Source organism: Trematomus bernacchii, unplaced genomic scaffold, assembly GCF_902827165.1.
Source record: "Trematomus bernacchii unplaced genomic scaffold, fTreBer1.1, whole genome shotgun sequence".
Classification (NCBI taxonomy): domain Eukaryota; kingdom Metazoa; phylum Chordata; class Actinopteri; order Perciformes; family Nototheniidae; genus Trematomus; species Trematomus bernacchii.
Window position 1 is genome coordinate 10241284 of NW_022987714.1, and position 15947 is coordinate 10257230.

A 15947-nucleotide genomic window follows, 5' to 3' on the forward strand; every position below is an offset into this window, starting at 1 on the left:
GAATAAAGTAAACACCCTTTGCACCCCGGGCCAGCAACATTTTGCATTTGCCCTGTACGATGGGCGCTGTAAGTGATGAAAGTGGGGGATGTTGACTTATCAGGCGCCCGCAGCTCACAGCCAAAGTGCGAGCGAGCCTCCGAGCGAGCAAGAGAGAGAGAGAGAGAGAGAGGGCGCGCATCGGTACCGATTGTTGTTGGATTGAGGCTGATAACTACAGCTCAGTGAGGTAAAGGACTTTGGTCACAATTTATGTAAACAAATATTTCCAAGGCACTCCTTTATAATTATTAGTATAAATAACAACAGGTTTGAAATCATTCCAATGTATACTATAGGACAGTAAACCAAAAATATTGTTTAAAACTGGAGATATTAAAAAAAATGCATTACTAAATAAATGTTAACTATGTAAAATAAGATATGAATGAACAACACAAATAAAATACGTTACATTCATTTGTTATTGGCTATGGGTTATTGGTTATGTTCACAAACTTATTTGATTATTAAAAATGTAAACCGATCTTTTTCCTATGGGTGTTTTAGAGTTGTACCCCCTAGATCTAGTCTCTAGTAATTCTGCCCCCAATTAAAACATGTTCATACAATACTGAATACATTTGAAACCTCCTTTATGTGTCAATATACGTTTCAGTTTTTTGTAGTGTATTGGTCTTTTGTAGAGATTTTTCATTTATTCTTTATATATTCTATTGTGTATTGCTTGGGGGGGGGGGGGGGAGGGGGCACCACATCATAATCTCGCCTATACCAAAATGTCTAGGGCCGGCCCTGATTGCATCCACTTCATCTGCAACGAAGAATGCCAACGCAATTTCCGCCATTGCAAACCGAGTCAAGCCGACTCCGTGCTGTCCGGACTTCAGGCGAGCTTTTTGAGACCTCCCCCGGCTGCAATCGGCTATTCACGTCTACTTTCGAGGCGAGCCGCAGCTCATCTCAAACAAGCCTAATCACTTCCATTCTAGGCCCGCCCAGCGCCGTATAGATTGAACCAGCGCCATGGCGCTGAATTGAACATTCTATTATACGGCTCTGGGCCCGCCCATGACTCAGGGAACGCCCTCCTCGTGCAGGTGACGTCACACATCGAAGGGTCTCTAACTTCTTGACGTGAGCCTCCTTTTTAGACTCTGTCCGCCACTCCCCGAACACCCATGCCCTCTGCTCATGGATGTACCGCAGATGTATGATGGAGGAATGAACGTCCAGAAAGAACGTGTAGCGATATTTTCTGCACCTTACTATCGTTACAGCGGAAGTTGGACTTCGGCAGCGGGATATAAAGTAAGTTACCAAGTGTTGTGTGAGATTGTTTATACATGGTTTAACTTTATTTGACTAACTTCAGTTTTGCTCTTTCGACCCGAGCCCGTAATATAGTCAAGTCTACTCATAATTTGTCATTAATTTAATCTACACACAGTCCTCCATACCGTGACGCAATTGTGATGTTGTGTTTTTATTTTTTTATTTCCAATGTGGGCTTTTACACTTAACAGCAATAACTACTTATTATTGCTTGGCTTTTATCTGCTATGTCACTTTATCTGTAACGTTGGCAACCTCCCCGCTGCGGGACTAATAAAGGAATTCTGATTCTGAATAACTGAGAATTAAAAATGACTAGTATGATAATTAACCATTCGTTCAGCGTTCACATTCATCTTTTGGTAGGCTATATGTGGCTCCATAGGAACACTTTGATGCACATTCAGTACGAGTGTGTGAGGTTGTGTTTGCGATTCCGATACCAGGACGCTTACAGCTAGGAGTAGGAAATGACAATTGAGGTGTCCTGGGTTGTCTGTTAAAAAAATTGCAAGCTTTAATAAATCATTTAAACCAGTTATTTTGCCAGACTTATTACTGTACATCGTTGTGAAACCAAATCCATATGAGACCTGTGTGTACACACACACACACACACACAACGCACACGTTGTTTACGCAAAGCTCGAAAGCAGCGTGGAGAAGTCTTCAGCTGTGGTAAACTGTGATCCGCTCCGATTAAACAGTGAGAGTTGAGTCTGAGCAGTGATATGTGAGATTATCAACTAAATTATTCATATTCTGATCCAATGCACCATATTAAGTAGGCCATGGGGGTTCAGTATGTTCATATCTGATTATAGTTTACAGCTCACGCATTCTGCCCAGGGCCGTATCCAGGATTTCCTAAATACCGAGGTCCAAACATGCTAGCGGGGATCGGGGGTATACCCTCCCCGAGATTTTTGGGATTTTCACGATCTAGTTAGGTGCTTTTTAAGTCCTGTGGGGGGTCACAAATTGGATAATATATTGATTTCAAACCATGTCAGTGGGCTGCAGCATAAATTATTTTTGAAAGTGTAATGCATAATAATCAGTTGATTGTTACTATTAATGATCTGGACATGCAGAAGAGGCTAAAATGATCACAAAACATTGTCAACATTCATTTTTCCATGTCTCTCTCCTTTCCATAACTGGCACCCTCTTGTTACTCTCTTCCATCTTCTTTAGTCTCTCTGTCTTCTTCCTGTTCATTACTCTCTCTGTCCTCTACTCTTTCTCTTTGTTCAATCTCTCCCTCGTTGTTCACTTTTTGCTCCTCCGTGTTGTCGCTCCTGCCAGTGAATTAAAACCAATTCAGCAATTTAGTTCATTTCACTTGTTTGTTTGCATTATTTTTTTTATTTAAATCTGTTTTGTTTGATTCTCAAAAGAGAACAAAGATGTAAGCAAATTGTGTTTTATACAATTGTATGTTATTATGACATCATAACTGCAATAGATGTATGTTGTTTTAAAATTATGCCTATTGTCTATATTGTAAATGAAGACTATTGTTATAGATAGATAGATAGATAGATAGATGGGGTTATTAAGCCTACATTCTTTTGTGTGACTGTACCTGCAGTTCCTCCCTGACTTCCATCACTTTCTCTCTCTCTCTTTCTCTCTGCCTGTCCTGTCTCTTCCTTACCAAAGCTGAGCTTCGACTGACGTAGTCTTTTCATTATATCTGAGTCAGTGTAAAAAGAAAACAATACAATGTTATATCTTCAATGTTTTACTCAAATTGAAATGAAAGAAAAGCATTACAACGTTTGTTAAAAGGTAATCCTTCTGACATTGGATGAATGTAATTAACTTTAGCTCTCTAGCTAGTTTATTCACGCAATTTAAACCAAAGTATAGCCTATAGCTGCAATATAAGTTAGTGTGCATGTTGTCGGACGTCCACTGACTAACGTAGAGCGTTCACACAGGATCTGCTGGTCATATGATGTCCGGATGAACAGAAACACGCAGTGGTTTGTTGATGCATGTCGTCTTCTTCTGTTAGCTTTAATCGAGGCTACGTAGTTATGCAGGGCCCCCATTGTCAGTAAATGGAAGTACTACAAAGAACCCCGTTTAGTGCAGTTATTTCACAAGTTTAGTTATATACACAGCTTGGAAAAAATTACAGAGGTCTGGACCTCGGTGACCTCAATGGTGGATACGGCCCTGCTTGTGCCCCTTGCTATCCATAGAATCAGCTGAGGGATGTGGTGGAAATGAACCAACTAACAAATAATAATACAATGGTGAGGAAACCTTTCAGTTATACTGAAATTAAGACTCTTTATACGACTTGTGAGGTTGTTGTATGTGAGGACTGCTTATAGATGTGTGTAATTTGTGTGTGTAGAGACTGCAGGCATGCTGGTGGAGTTTACTGTGCACTGTTTGACCCTTTGAGGCGCCTCTTGTTTATGTTTAAATGTGATTTAAGAAAGGATCTGAAATGATCAAAAAAGGACAGGCACCTTGCTGTAGCCACATTTTACACACCGGACTGGAGTTTAGTGTGTGGAGCTGTGTGACCCCAGGGGTGTGTGTGTTACTCAGATTTTTTTCCTTAAAAATCCCATATTAAACTCTTTTTCAACAATATATTATAGGTCTCAGATATATACAAAACACGTCCCTGAAGTGTTTGGCTCGAAATACCAAACATATCATGAAATGCAAATGAGCTGCCACTCCCCACGCCCCTCTGCAGTGTGTTTGGTAAAAAAACAAAACAATGGTGCACCAGGAAGAGATTTAGTTGATAAGGTGGGCGGGTGTTACCTTGGTTGGTTATTGGCTAATAGTTGCACAACCCAAAAAAACACATTTGTGATATCACAAAGTGGCCACAATCTGATCAACTCATTTCCGGACAGGACAAAAAGAGAGAGAATATATTTTCTTGAAACTTCCCGACTCTCTTAACACAGACGGGACACATATATTTATGTTTAAAACACATGAAAAAGTGGATGTTGCATAATAGGTGACCTTTAAGTAAAATAAGTACCAACATGTAGGAATACTCCTGCAATCAAAATGTTACTTGAGTAAAAGTATAAAAATGTTGGCATCAAAATATACATAAGTTACCAAAAGTAATCATTATGCAGATTGGTCCATTTCAGAATAATATATGATACGTTTTGATTATAAATATTGATGCATTAAGGTATTATCAAAGCTGATAAAGGTGCAGCCATTTGTATTACTTAGTATACTGCAGGGTAGCTTGTGAATTTTACTCAATGTTTAACTAAAGTCTTATTTAAGTGTTGTTTATCACATCATTAATTGAAAACTGCTAAGTAAATAAAGGTATTAAATAAATGTAGGAGATTTAAAAGTACACATTTTACCTCTGACTTGTAGTGGAGTAGAAGTACCTACAAATTGTACTTGAGTACACTTGAGTAAATGTACTTAGTTACTTTACACCAGGGGTTTTCAAAGTGTGGGAAGGTGAGCCTCCCCTCAGAGAATATAAGAACAGCCGCGCCCCCCCTCCCAATTATTATTGCTATTATTATTATTATTATTGTTGTTGCTATAATGCAGGGGTATTATTATCCAGTGGAATGCCCTTACCTACTGGCCTAGTTAAATCAAAGTGGTTACTTATTTTTGTCTGGGCAGTGTAGTTTTACACACCATCTTATTTGACTTTCTCAGGGCAGACCCCCACAAAGAAAAAAATATATGTACACACGTAAGGTCATCATCTTAACAGTTTTTAATGCTCGAGTCATCCGTGAGCAGAGCATCAAGTTGGCATGCCTATTACAGCTGAATGCGGCGATTACCATCTTGTTCAGCAAAACGCCTCACAAACGTATTAACATCCAAAGCTTTAGTGCGTTTTGATTCAATGCTGAGCACAGCCAAACTTGACAGTCTCTTCTCTGTCATTGTAGACCGCAAATACCTTATTCCTTCCGTGTACTTGGGTCCGAATGCTTCTCGTTTTCTGCCGCCCGTTCAAATGAAATCGCCGCCAATCACATTTCCTCGCTCGCGCCAGGGTTACAAGGCTCGCGTCTTGTGCTGCATTCACTTGCACTCGGACATCAGGGATTTTCTCTGATAAATGTCCGATGAGCCACAACTTTTATTTCAAAACAAAGCTGCCAACTGGGGTGGCCAGACGCCGTCTCCTCTCTCACTTTAGGTAACTTCACTAAAAATCGATCCATGTTGCCGCTCGCATAAAGTTAGCTGAAGTTAACGAGCTAGATTTCATTGTTTCTCTTTATTTTTTTCTCACGCTGCGCCTCCCCTGAAGCTCTCTGGCGCCCCCCAGGGGAGGCGCGCCTCACACTTTGAAAACCGCTGCTTTACACCATTGCGCAGACATACTGTATAATTTACTTTAAAAAACATACCTGTAAAAAAAGAGCAGTTTTACTTCATTATGGGTGAAGAAATGTAATACACGTCTCACTTGTTTCCCCACAATGTAGTTTTTGGACTATCCTGGAGAGCAGTATGCATTGTTTGTTTGCAGTTTCTTTGTCAATATGGTTGTGCAAAAAACAACATAAGTATATGTGTAGGTATAAAAGGAAGGGGATGGCTCTTTTCCTGCCGATTACAACGCATATTTGTTGATTTATATAATGTAGCCTTATTGTGGAAAACCTGCTTCATGACAAGTGCGTTTATTTGTTTAAGAAAGTATTGTTAAAATACATTTCTGTTTGCTTTTATGTTGACAGCCACAACTACTAACTGTGTTTATTGTTTCTTAAGACAGAGGACATAAAACAGAGCATCCTGCATCTTGGGGAGGGGTGACTCTTGCCAACTATAAAGAATAAACAATAGAAATTAAACTAATTGCAACCAAATAACTGCTTCCATATTCTGTGAAACAAGTTTGTTTCTCATTTTTACAGTCACAGGTATCATGTCTTGTTTTTTTTGTTTTAGGTTTGTTTGCTTTTGGCTTGTCAGATAGACCTGAGATATGGTGTATATGGCACTTTGTTAACCTGTTAAGCACCAAGCCTGTTTTTCATGTTTCAGGCTCGAAAATGACATGCCCAAAACAAATGACTACAACTTAACTTCTAAAAGGGTTATATGAATAATTTCTTTTATCAAAGCAAGGTTACATCTGTGAGTTGGATGTAGAAGTGTCAGAATCAATATAGATGTTTTTTATTTTAAAGAAAATTCAGATTTTACATAGTAAAAAACTGTAAATTATAGTGTCCGTCCAAAGATTATTTTTTACTTATAGTGAAAACTACCCTTGGATGATGGGTTAGTAGACTAAAAGCTTTAGGAATCCAAAGTGCAACATATAATAAGTACCCTGTATCAAGATTGATGCAAAACAAGTGACATTTGACCTTTTTAAGAGAGGTTTAGCCAAAACCACCCCACCTCTGAGGTGATTTGGGTGAAAATGTTTTTTTTTTCATATCTCTGGCCCCCCTTGGTCGATTTTGATGGTTGACACCTCTTTCTGACCGTTATAGCCAATATAATCGAAGGGGGAGTCCCCCACACACACACGTTGTGAAAACAAACGGTGGGGGCTTCCCACATGCAGGTTTGCACCAGAGTGAAGCGATCTCTCGCTCTGACATTTGGAAACGAAAAAGCAGTTTTATTGCTTATGGATTATCAGAAATCATTTCACAGAGGACACAGACACATTGGATTAACCTATGGATTAACTGCAGCATCGTTTTTTTATCGTTTTAATGCCATTGAAGACCAGTTTTGACCAAGGTAAACCATGTTAGCGTTTGTAGCTACCTAGCTCCACATGTTTTGATGTACGCTTTCGTTTATAGCGTCGCAAATGTTTATCACTGAGTGTTGAGGTGGGCACCCACAGATTCTGTGTCTCCAGGAGATGCTAATCGAGGGGTTGGCTGTGCATCTAGGATAAGTAATAAGGGAGTTATGAGTGAGTTTAGGTGCAGTGATAGGTTAAAAATTTTTCGCTCGTGGCTAATTCAGAGGCTGAGTGTTAGCATTGTGTTTTTTTTTTTGGAGAAAACAAATTAAAAAGATCAGTTAGCTGAGTTTCTTCCCGTTACATGGATATAAAACATTCATAGTTTATTAAATATTAAGATTCCTTAGACGTTGTTTCCTGCAAATGACGCGTTTATCCGCCCGGTACCGGGGGGCGGTGCGTAATAGGTTAAGAGTGTCTTATGTAGCTTATCTTGTTGCACTTGATTGAACAGTCTTGAGTCTTATAGAATAGTCATGGGTATGAGCTTTACATTACTTGGTTGGCAGTTATGCTTTGAAGCTAGGCCTGTCACGATCATTAATTTTGTTGGACGATAAATATTCCCGGAAATTATGGCGATAAACGATAATATTGTCGTCACCGTTGTAAGACCATTTTAGACCACTGACATAATGATAATAATAGTTCTAGTACATCCTTACAAACATAACTTTTTATTGAACATTCAACATTGCAAATGAAATGTGAAATAATATTCAAATATATAAATTATATATAATTTTAAAGAATCACACACAACCAAACAATACATTAAAGGTAGGTAAGTTTGAGAAACCGGCTCGAGATACACTTTTTGTTATATTCCATGGAATGCTCTTAACATCCCGATAGCAATGAATATCTTAAGTGCTTTGACAAAAAATCCATGAAAAAATGTCATCTGTGGAAGCCGATATACTGTAAAAAGTACGACCGGCCCGGCTAAAATAACTGGATGGCCTACCTGCCTGTCAGCCTTCCATCTGTGCACGAATTTATCTCGTGCCCTCATTGGTCATGTGCGCGTTCGTGTGTGTTGGAGGAGGGATATAAGGAAGTGGCATATTTTCACCGGTTGTGTATTTTCAAATTCTAGCGATCTCGAGCCGGTTTCTCAAACTTACCTACCCTACCTTTAAATAGACTCAGGCTGGAAAACAGAGCTCTCTCTTTCTCTCTCTCTCTCTCTCTCTCTCTCTCTCTCTCTCTCTCTCTCTCTCTCTCTCTCTCTCTCTCTGTCTCTGTCTCTGTCTCTGTCTCTGTCTCTGTCTCTCTCTCTGAGCACCTGTTTACAAAAAGCAACATACCGGCTCATTCAAGTCCGTAGGTTCGCCTCGTTGATTTGGCTTAAATCCAAAATATTCCCACACCGGAGATGTGGAGTTAGGTTTTGCAACCAATTAACTTCAAATTCCCCTCGAGTAAGTCACACGTTGTCTCCTGCTTGTCTCTATATTATTCATTTGGCTGCTACACTGTTGCACGCGGAGTGTCCTGACCTGGCTGTGTGTGAGCCCCGCCCCTCACAGCGCGCCGGGCCGGCAGCCACAGCGCACCGGGCCGGTAGAGTGGCCGGTCACCTCTTTATGTAAACAAACGCACATGTAAACGGCAATTTATCGAGGTCAGAAAAGTTATCGAGTTCATTTTTATTTATCGTACGATAAGTCATTTAATTGCTTATCGCGACAGGCCTATTTGAAGCATAGTAAAAATAAACCAAAGACGCATCATGCTAATTGCTAAGATATGTTTCAAATGACTGGAGAAGGTACGCAGCAACAGAAGAAGAAACCCACAAATAGTTTGTAGCAGAATAGAGGAAGACGAGGAACCCTGTGTTCTACTAAAGCAACACAGTATGAAATGTGTATTTTGTGTGTGTTTGTTTGGAGTGTATTTTTTGTGGCTATAGAATTTGTATAGAGTTTTATATAATCATGTATTTTATTTTAAGCCATGCTAGTGAGTTATTCATTTAGCTTCGTCGAAAGAGGCCAACCTATTACCATGATCAATAGCTGTTTACATTGGCATGTGTGTTATCTGCTGAACAAGTTCATCGAACCTGGGATTATTTAAGGTCGGAGGGGACAGAGGATGCAATATATGACTGTATAAGGTCAGAAAAAGGTTTTGCCATGTATGCTGTTTGAAGTATATATAACCTGTGATATTTTCTTGGTCTAGAGACATAGGCTCTTGACTGGTTTGGTGCAAGGTAATATGTCTCTTATACTGCTGTACAGCAAGATAATATTTAACTTCAACCATCTCTGTGTCTGTGTTTTTAATGTGTCCACTTTGTCTTATACTTTAATGTTTTGAGTGTTACATCGGATCCACAACATGTGTTTGTTTGGAGTGTAAACAGGACAGGCTCTGATTTTGCATCGAAGTATGACACAGCTGCGAAGAGATAAACAGAAAATCTGACACAATCATTACATCTGCTCCAGGATGAATATACGGAATGAGCTCATTCAAATATACAAAAGTGCGAGCGATACAGGGGCCCAGGCATGTGACAATGTATGTGAAAATGTTTACCCTGTAGGGAGATAAACCATATCATCCCATGACGTTCTTGAGCACAATCCTTCAAGGCCTCAGCATTCTTAAAGAATGACTGCAAAAGACTGCGAAAGTCGAAAACTCACTGGATTGACAGGAATAGCCTATGGTTTACATTAAATGAGTTGCACAAGGACATTTCTAGTGTAAGATTATGTGTCTCACAATTTTCCACTGCTGTTTTATGTATGTGTTGCAAGTTGTCTCCTCTTATGGGTTTTAATGCACTGATACTGTGTGTGACTTTGCACTGTGTATGACCTTGCAGCTGCCTCTCCTGAGATAGGAGAAGGCAGGGCATAATTCATGTTGTTGATACAGATGAGAGGACACTTTTTTCTTACTTTTTGTCTCCTCACTTCTTCGAGGGGCAAAGAGCAACAGTGGCGCAAAGGAAGTACGTGACTTTCCAGAGATGTCCCGACACCTTCCCAACACCGGCTGACGCCAACCCGATTTACGACTTTGTTGTTACCTCCTCACTTTAGACTATATAAGCTTGATGTTATCTCCCGCTCCTTTGAGCAGCATACCTCATGTGTGTGAGTTGAACCATATCCTTTGTATGTGACTTAACTCTGCTGCTTCTTGCAAGAATAAATGAGTACCTGACTATTGATTCTCAACCCGGTGTCGAGTGATTGTCGAGTGATATTTTCCTAACAGTATGTTAACAGTTTTTCTTTCTTCTTTCAGGAAAACCAGCTTTCACTCTGGTACTTCAACAGATGATAAAAAATGCAGTCTAGTTTGTGGATTAATGGCCAGTACCAGCTGGTGGGACAACTTTCTCAGGCATCACAGGCTGCCGCTCAGGTGAGCCACGAGACGATGATGCAAGCTAGGATTGCAAATAACCAATACCAGTACACGAGGGCGAACACAGGAGTCCAACAACCACCGAGAGCTAATTACAACCATCATGATGGAGGTTACTCAAACAGACAACCATCAAATCAGCAGACCATATCACTTCCTCATCAGGCAGTTTCGGATCAGCTGTCAGGCCGGGGGAACAATAACTATATACTTAGGTTGTTGGCTAACAACAAACACTCCGATAATACTGAAAGAGGAAATCCTGGTTTGCAGGCCTCTAATGGATTTCAGCAAGATTTTCACAAGAACTATGCTCAGAATTCATTGATCCAAAGTCAACCCAACATGATGAAAGCAAAAACAACATACTCTCAGGAAGACATGTCTTATCTTCAGAACCAATCAGCTAGAGTTCCTGGGAATCAAGCAGAAAGGACACAGGATGGTAATGTTGTAGCTGATCTCCAAAATTCTAGAGATCAGAATAACTTAATCTATAAAGGAACGTCGACATATCCTGTTCCAAGATACAACACAACAGCTACCCCAGCTCCAAACGTAGAGGTGATTGACACGGCTGCCGTACACAGAAGACCGACCCCTTATAACCCTTATCACAGGCCAAATGCCACTCAGCATGGTTTCTCCCCTTCAATTCCCCCTCCAAGTTATGATGCAGTCATGTCTAAGTCTTTCAGAAACGACAGCACGACAACAAACTCACGCTCAAGCTTACAGAATGTGCAAGTTTCCAACCGAAGTCCGAAAACTCAACAATACTCGACACATTACAATGGGGAAGAGGCTACCTCTACCATTAACCCAAATTCATATAGCAGGCAGCACGAGATCAGCCTTCAACATTCTGCTGTTACACCTCAGGAAACGCACAAAAAAAAAAAAATCGCCGAACTTCTGGTATATCTACACAGTGAAGAGGATACAAGTTTCTCTATTGAAGGAAAGCAGTCTGTCAGCCAGGACAGAATGGCAGAGTCTAATAATTATATGCAGCCTGTGACATCTAATGATTCTTATAACTCAAATGCCTCCAAGTATTTGCCAATCAATTCTGGACTTTCTTTGCCTACAAACAACCACATTTCTATGTCACCACAGCATAGCCAAGATGTCCAACTTCAGCAAAGCACCGCACAAAAGTTTTTTTATGCAAAACAAGATGGAAGTGGAAATGGAAGTATAGCAGCCTATGCCCGTCCCCCCCCGAAAAATGTTGTGTCTTTAAGGGATGCGCCTCATCTGAAGCAGTTGCCTGAAGGCATTTCTTCACAGACAATTGAGACTCAATCATCAGCAGCAATTAGTCGTGAATGGGTTGAAAAAGTCTCGTCAGTCAAGGCAAATGCCAGCTCCATTCACTCTTCTCCTGGACACACAAGAGCTGTTGCCGTTGTGCAGCCATTGTCGCAGGAAAGCTACCAGGATGCCAGCAAGCAGACCAGTTCTACCACGGTCAGTCAATTGTCTGTAGACAAATCTGCAATCACGCATTCAGCAGCAAACAAGGCTGATACCTTTGAATCATATTTAGTTTCAGCTGAGACTCATGACTTGTCTAAAAATCAGTTGTTTGCTGATGACATAGTATCTCAATCGCCTTTAAACATGCAAGTAGACCATCCATTGGCACTAAACGTGGACAAATCTGTAACCTCCAAAGTGCCTGTAAGCCAAAGCAGTGAAAAGGACCAAAGTGAGAGGCCAACAGATCCAAAAGAGGTACTTGACCTCTCCTCCATCCCAACAATACCATGGACACTAAACGCATTAACTAAGTTGATACAAAAAGAAGAAAAAGCACATACAGAGTTATATAGGCTTGCGAAATTAGACTCTGACATCAAAATGCTTACTGACATGTTTAACGATATGGTCGAAAAAAAGCCAGACTGGCACAAGGATTTAATGAAGGAAATTCATGAATGTGGCGTCAAAGATGAAACGCCAGACTCTGTCACACTGTTACAAGTAAACAGACGCTTTAGTGAGCAACTCAAAAGCTGCCATGTCCTCAAATATAATGAAGTTTATTCAGCCCCACCCTACACATCATCATGGTTGAATGTCAATGAGCAGCTCGATGAGATTGACAAAGAGTTTGACTTCCCATGGTCTTTGAAGCATCGTCTTGAGAGTGAAAGCCAGTTAGATCAGGTCCAGATAGACAACAGTATTCCTGGCATTATTGAATTGAGTGAGGAAAAGCAAGACTCAACTGTGGATGCCGATTCAACAAGTACTGCTTCTCCTTATGGAACAGAAATTGACGATTCCAGTGACTCGCATTACTCTTTTAAAATCCAAGTTTTATCTCAAGCAGAGGCCAAAGTCATCTATGAGCAATTACAAAGCAAGCTGCCAACAAGTATGGACACACACAATCAACAAAAGAGAGTCACAAAAAGCCCTGTGGAGGGTGAGCTGCCTAAGGATACAGTTTCCACATTGAGTAACACATTACTGGAGAACAAGTCAGTCTCTCCAGTAGACCAGGTTTGCTGCGTTGTGAGGTTTATGGAACAAATTTGGGGGTCAAACCCTGCTTCTTTGAGTAAATGCGAGTGCAAGAACAAGACCAATCATGAAGATATACCAGACCCAACCCTTGATATGGAAGAGATTGCAGTACATAAGGAAGATCAAATGTGTGCGTTCGGGTCTGACAGCAAATTCCACTCTGTCCCAGAAGGAAAGAAGCCCGCTGAGGGCGACAAGAATGTCGTCAATCGGGTTGAGACACTTGATTTGCTTGAGCTTTGCAATGAACTTGAAATCACCATTGACTTACCTGAAGATAATGAGAAAGCTCACTCATATTCTGACAATGATCCAAATAATGTTTCGGGCAGTGATAATGAAGTTCCCAAACTGATGCCAGACCTGGAAAAGGATTTGGAACTAGCAAGAAATAAAAAAAAAGAAACCAAACAAAGTAAGACTGAAAGTTATCATTGGAAAACTGAGGACGGACAAACTCAAGCTGCGACCAGTTCTCTAAAGACAACTTGTAGTGGTAAACATGACGCTGTTTTTAGGAAAGAAGAGACTAAGCACAATGTTTTTTATTCACTCTTCCAGAAATCTAAGAAACGCAAATCCCTTGTTGAATCTCAGCGTGTCCTTGAGGGCGCTTCGAATGAGAAGGTTTTCATCTGTGCAACTGATAACGAACCATCAGCCTCTAACGCTCAAACTGTACAACTGGTACTGTTTGGCTCATCAGCACAAAACAAGTGTGTTTTGATGGGCAGCAGAAAGAGCCATGTGTCATCTGCCGAAGCTGTTTCTGCTGCAGTGCAAAACCCTCCGATGGTTCTCACCATTAAACTCAGTCCCATGAAGAGAAAGTCTGAAAGTGAAACTGCCTCGGCAAGGAAGATCAAGCGAAGGCTTTGTGAAAAATCAAGGATATCTTTCTCACCAACCAAAATGAAGCTCAGACACAAACTCAAAACGCCGAAGTGTACTCTAGCCACTTCGTCTGGACCAAGTCTGAAGAAAGCTGAAAAGGTTGACCCCGCCAACACTGAGGAGCTGCCAGTTTCCTCTGAAACGAGGATCTTGCGTGGAACAACTAGGCCATGCCTGAGTCTGAAGAAGAGGAGGTCCCACGCTAAAGAACGTGTAGGGGAGAAGACCAAGAGACGCACCGCCACACTCTCCCAGCCTGCAGATCAAGAGAAAAGTGAGGAGGAAAATGAGAGCAGTGCTGTCATGCCTCTCCTGAAGAACGATGTCCTGAAGTTCGGTGTCTTACCCAAAACCTTCGACTTCAAAGACGGCTCTAATGGCAGAAAGGAAAACTATGATCCTCTTCCAGGTAAATAATTGTATTGAGCAATTTAAGCACCATACTAAAAAGAAAACTCAATAAATCTTATCAATGAACATTTTTATTTAACTATGAAATCATATGAGGGATTTTAGGACTTGTCATACACACCCGGGAAGTTAAAAAAGATGTCAAAAGGGGTTTATAGTATTTAGCAAAAAATTGCCTTGTGTGTTAGGACAGAATTGCAATGTACTAGTCAGAGTTCTGATGTTCAAAAGAGAGGCGCTAAATTCAGATTCAATGAAGAAAATATAATTGTTAATTAAAACAATTCAATATTTTAAAAAGCCACTTTGTGGACATTGGTGAGCAGAATTTTAAAAAACTGCATATATTTACATGCATTAATATGTTTGACAGCCAAACCCAGGAATCTTGAACTTTTACAGTGTATCAGTGATAATGAATTCTGTTGTGATTTTGTTTTTAAAAAATACTTTTTTTCCCCAGGCAACTCTGACCTCGTGGAAGAAAAGGACGAAAGCCCAAGCAAAACTATCAAGAGGGCAAGAGGTATTACAAATAAAACTTAACACATAAAAACTCTTTAATCATTTAATATTATTATTTAGGGATTTAGGCCACAGTTTTCCTGATTGTAATAAATCAACTGTTCCTAAGGTACATGGTATCAAAATCCAGAAGAGAAGAATATGTTAATACCTCCCACCCCCAAGACCGACAACATCTTCCATGAGTTTCAGAAGAAATTCAAGGACAAGATGCAGCCATCCGTGGATAAATAACTTGACAGGAAGTAGACTGTAGAAGATTGTCTTCTGTCTGCAAAATTCCTCAAGAGAAAAATGTCTTGCAAAGACTTACAGAAATGATGTCTTTGTGTTTTTGTACTGCAAAGGCAATATTGAGGAAATTGAAGTTGCCAGTTTTGTATAAATGTGTTCCAACTAATCTGTCCATTATGTAACTGCTGTATATGTGTCACATCTGTTCTCATCAGTTTACATATAATATTGTCATTTGTTTACATTGCTCTTAAGTCTGATAAACATATTTGATGCAAAACGTAACTTTTGGACATTCGGTTTTCTTTAACTTACATCTTTATATTTTCATACTTTTCTACTTAAAGTGGACCTATCATGCTATATTTAAATTATATATTGTCGGGCCATACCTATAAGGTATATTTATAAGTTTCTGTTTTCAAAATACCAAACAGATCATGCATTTTAGCCATGCCTCATTTCGCTCTATGTGCTGTTTGCTGTCTACGGGGCTGATCTCTGTGAGCTGCAGCTGACCACGCCCCCCTGCAGGAGAGGGGAGCCGTGCTCTGATCAGCTGCTGGGCTGTCAGAAGAGGGGGAGAAAAAGAGATCTCCGTCCTCCGTGTTTTATTATATAGAGTCGTTATTCATTTGTTTTAAAGCTCAATAAATAACAAAGAAGACCTTTGACCGGCACTTTTCTAATTTTGTCCGGAAGATTTAAACTTTAACGGACATCTTGACCGGCGAAAGAAACTGAAACTGAAACTCTGCCGCACGGTCCCCTCGTTCCTTGGAAGAGGCGGAGAGGTGGGTGTTTGTCATCTGCTGGTGGACTAACCGGAGAGAATTACAGTGCTTGC

The 15947-nt window shown here is 40.4% G+C and overlaps 1 protein-coding gene across 2 annotated transcripts; it reads left to right on the plus strand.

Moving 5' to 3' along the window:
* The first annotated feature begins 938 nt into the window (after positions 1-938).
* LOC117491721 lies at positions 939-15380 on the plus strand. Of its 2 annotated transcripts, XM_034141810.1 has the most exons (5): positions 939-1311; positions 10048-10221; positions 10376-14339; positions 14805-14867; positions 14976-15380. In XM_034141810.1, exons 3-5 carry the CDS (start codon positions 10418-10420, stop codon positions 15098-15100), a joined length of 4110 nt encoding a protein of 1369 aa, XP_033997701.1. In that variant the 5' UTR covers positions 939-1311; positions 10048-10221; positions 10376-10417; the 3' UTR covers positions 15101-15380. The 2 variants fall into 2 exon arrangements, with proteins under 2 accessions (XP_033997701.1, XP_033997700.1); XM_034141809.1 differs by lacking the exon at positions 10048-10221.
* The last annotated feature ends 567 nt before the right edge of the window (positions 15381-15947 follow it).

Bases quoted from the DNA above. Each gene is read 5' to 3' on its own strand.
- LOC117491721 (XM_034141810.1), top strand. From the start codon at position 10,418: ATGCAGTCTAGTTTGTGGATTAATGGCCAGTACCAGCTGGTGGGACAA. The intron at 14,340-14,804 runs GTAAATAATTGT...TTTTTTCCCCAG, and splicing joins AAACTATGATCCTCTTCCAG to GCAACTCTGACCTCGTGGAA. The intron at 14,868-14,975 runs GTATTACAAATA...ACTGTTCCTAAG, and splicing joins AACTATCAAGAGGGCAAGAG to GTACATGGTATCAAAATCCA.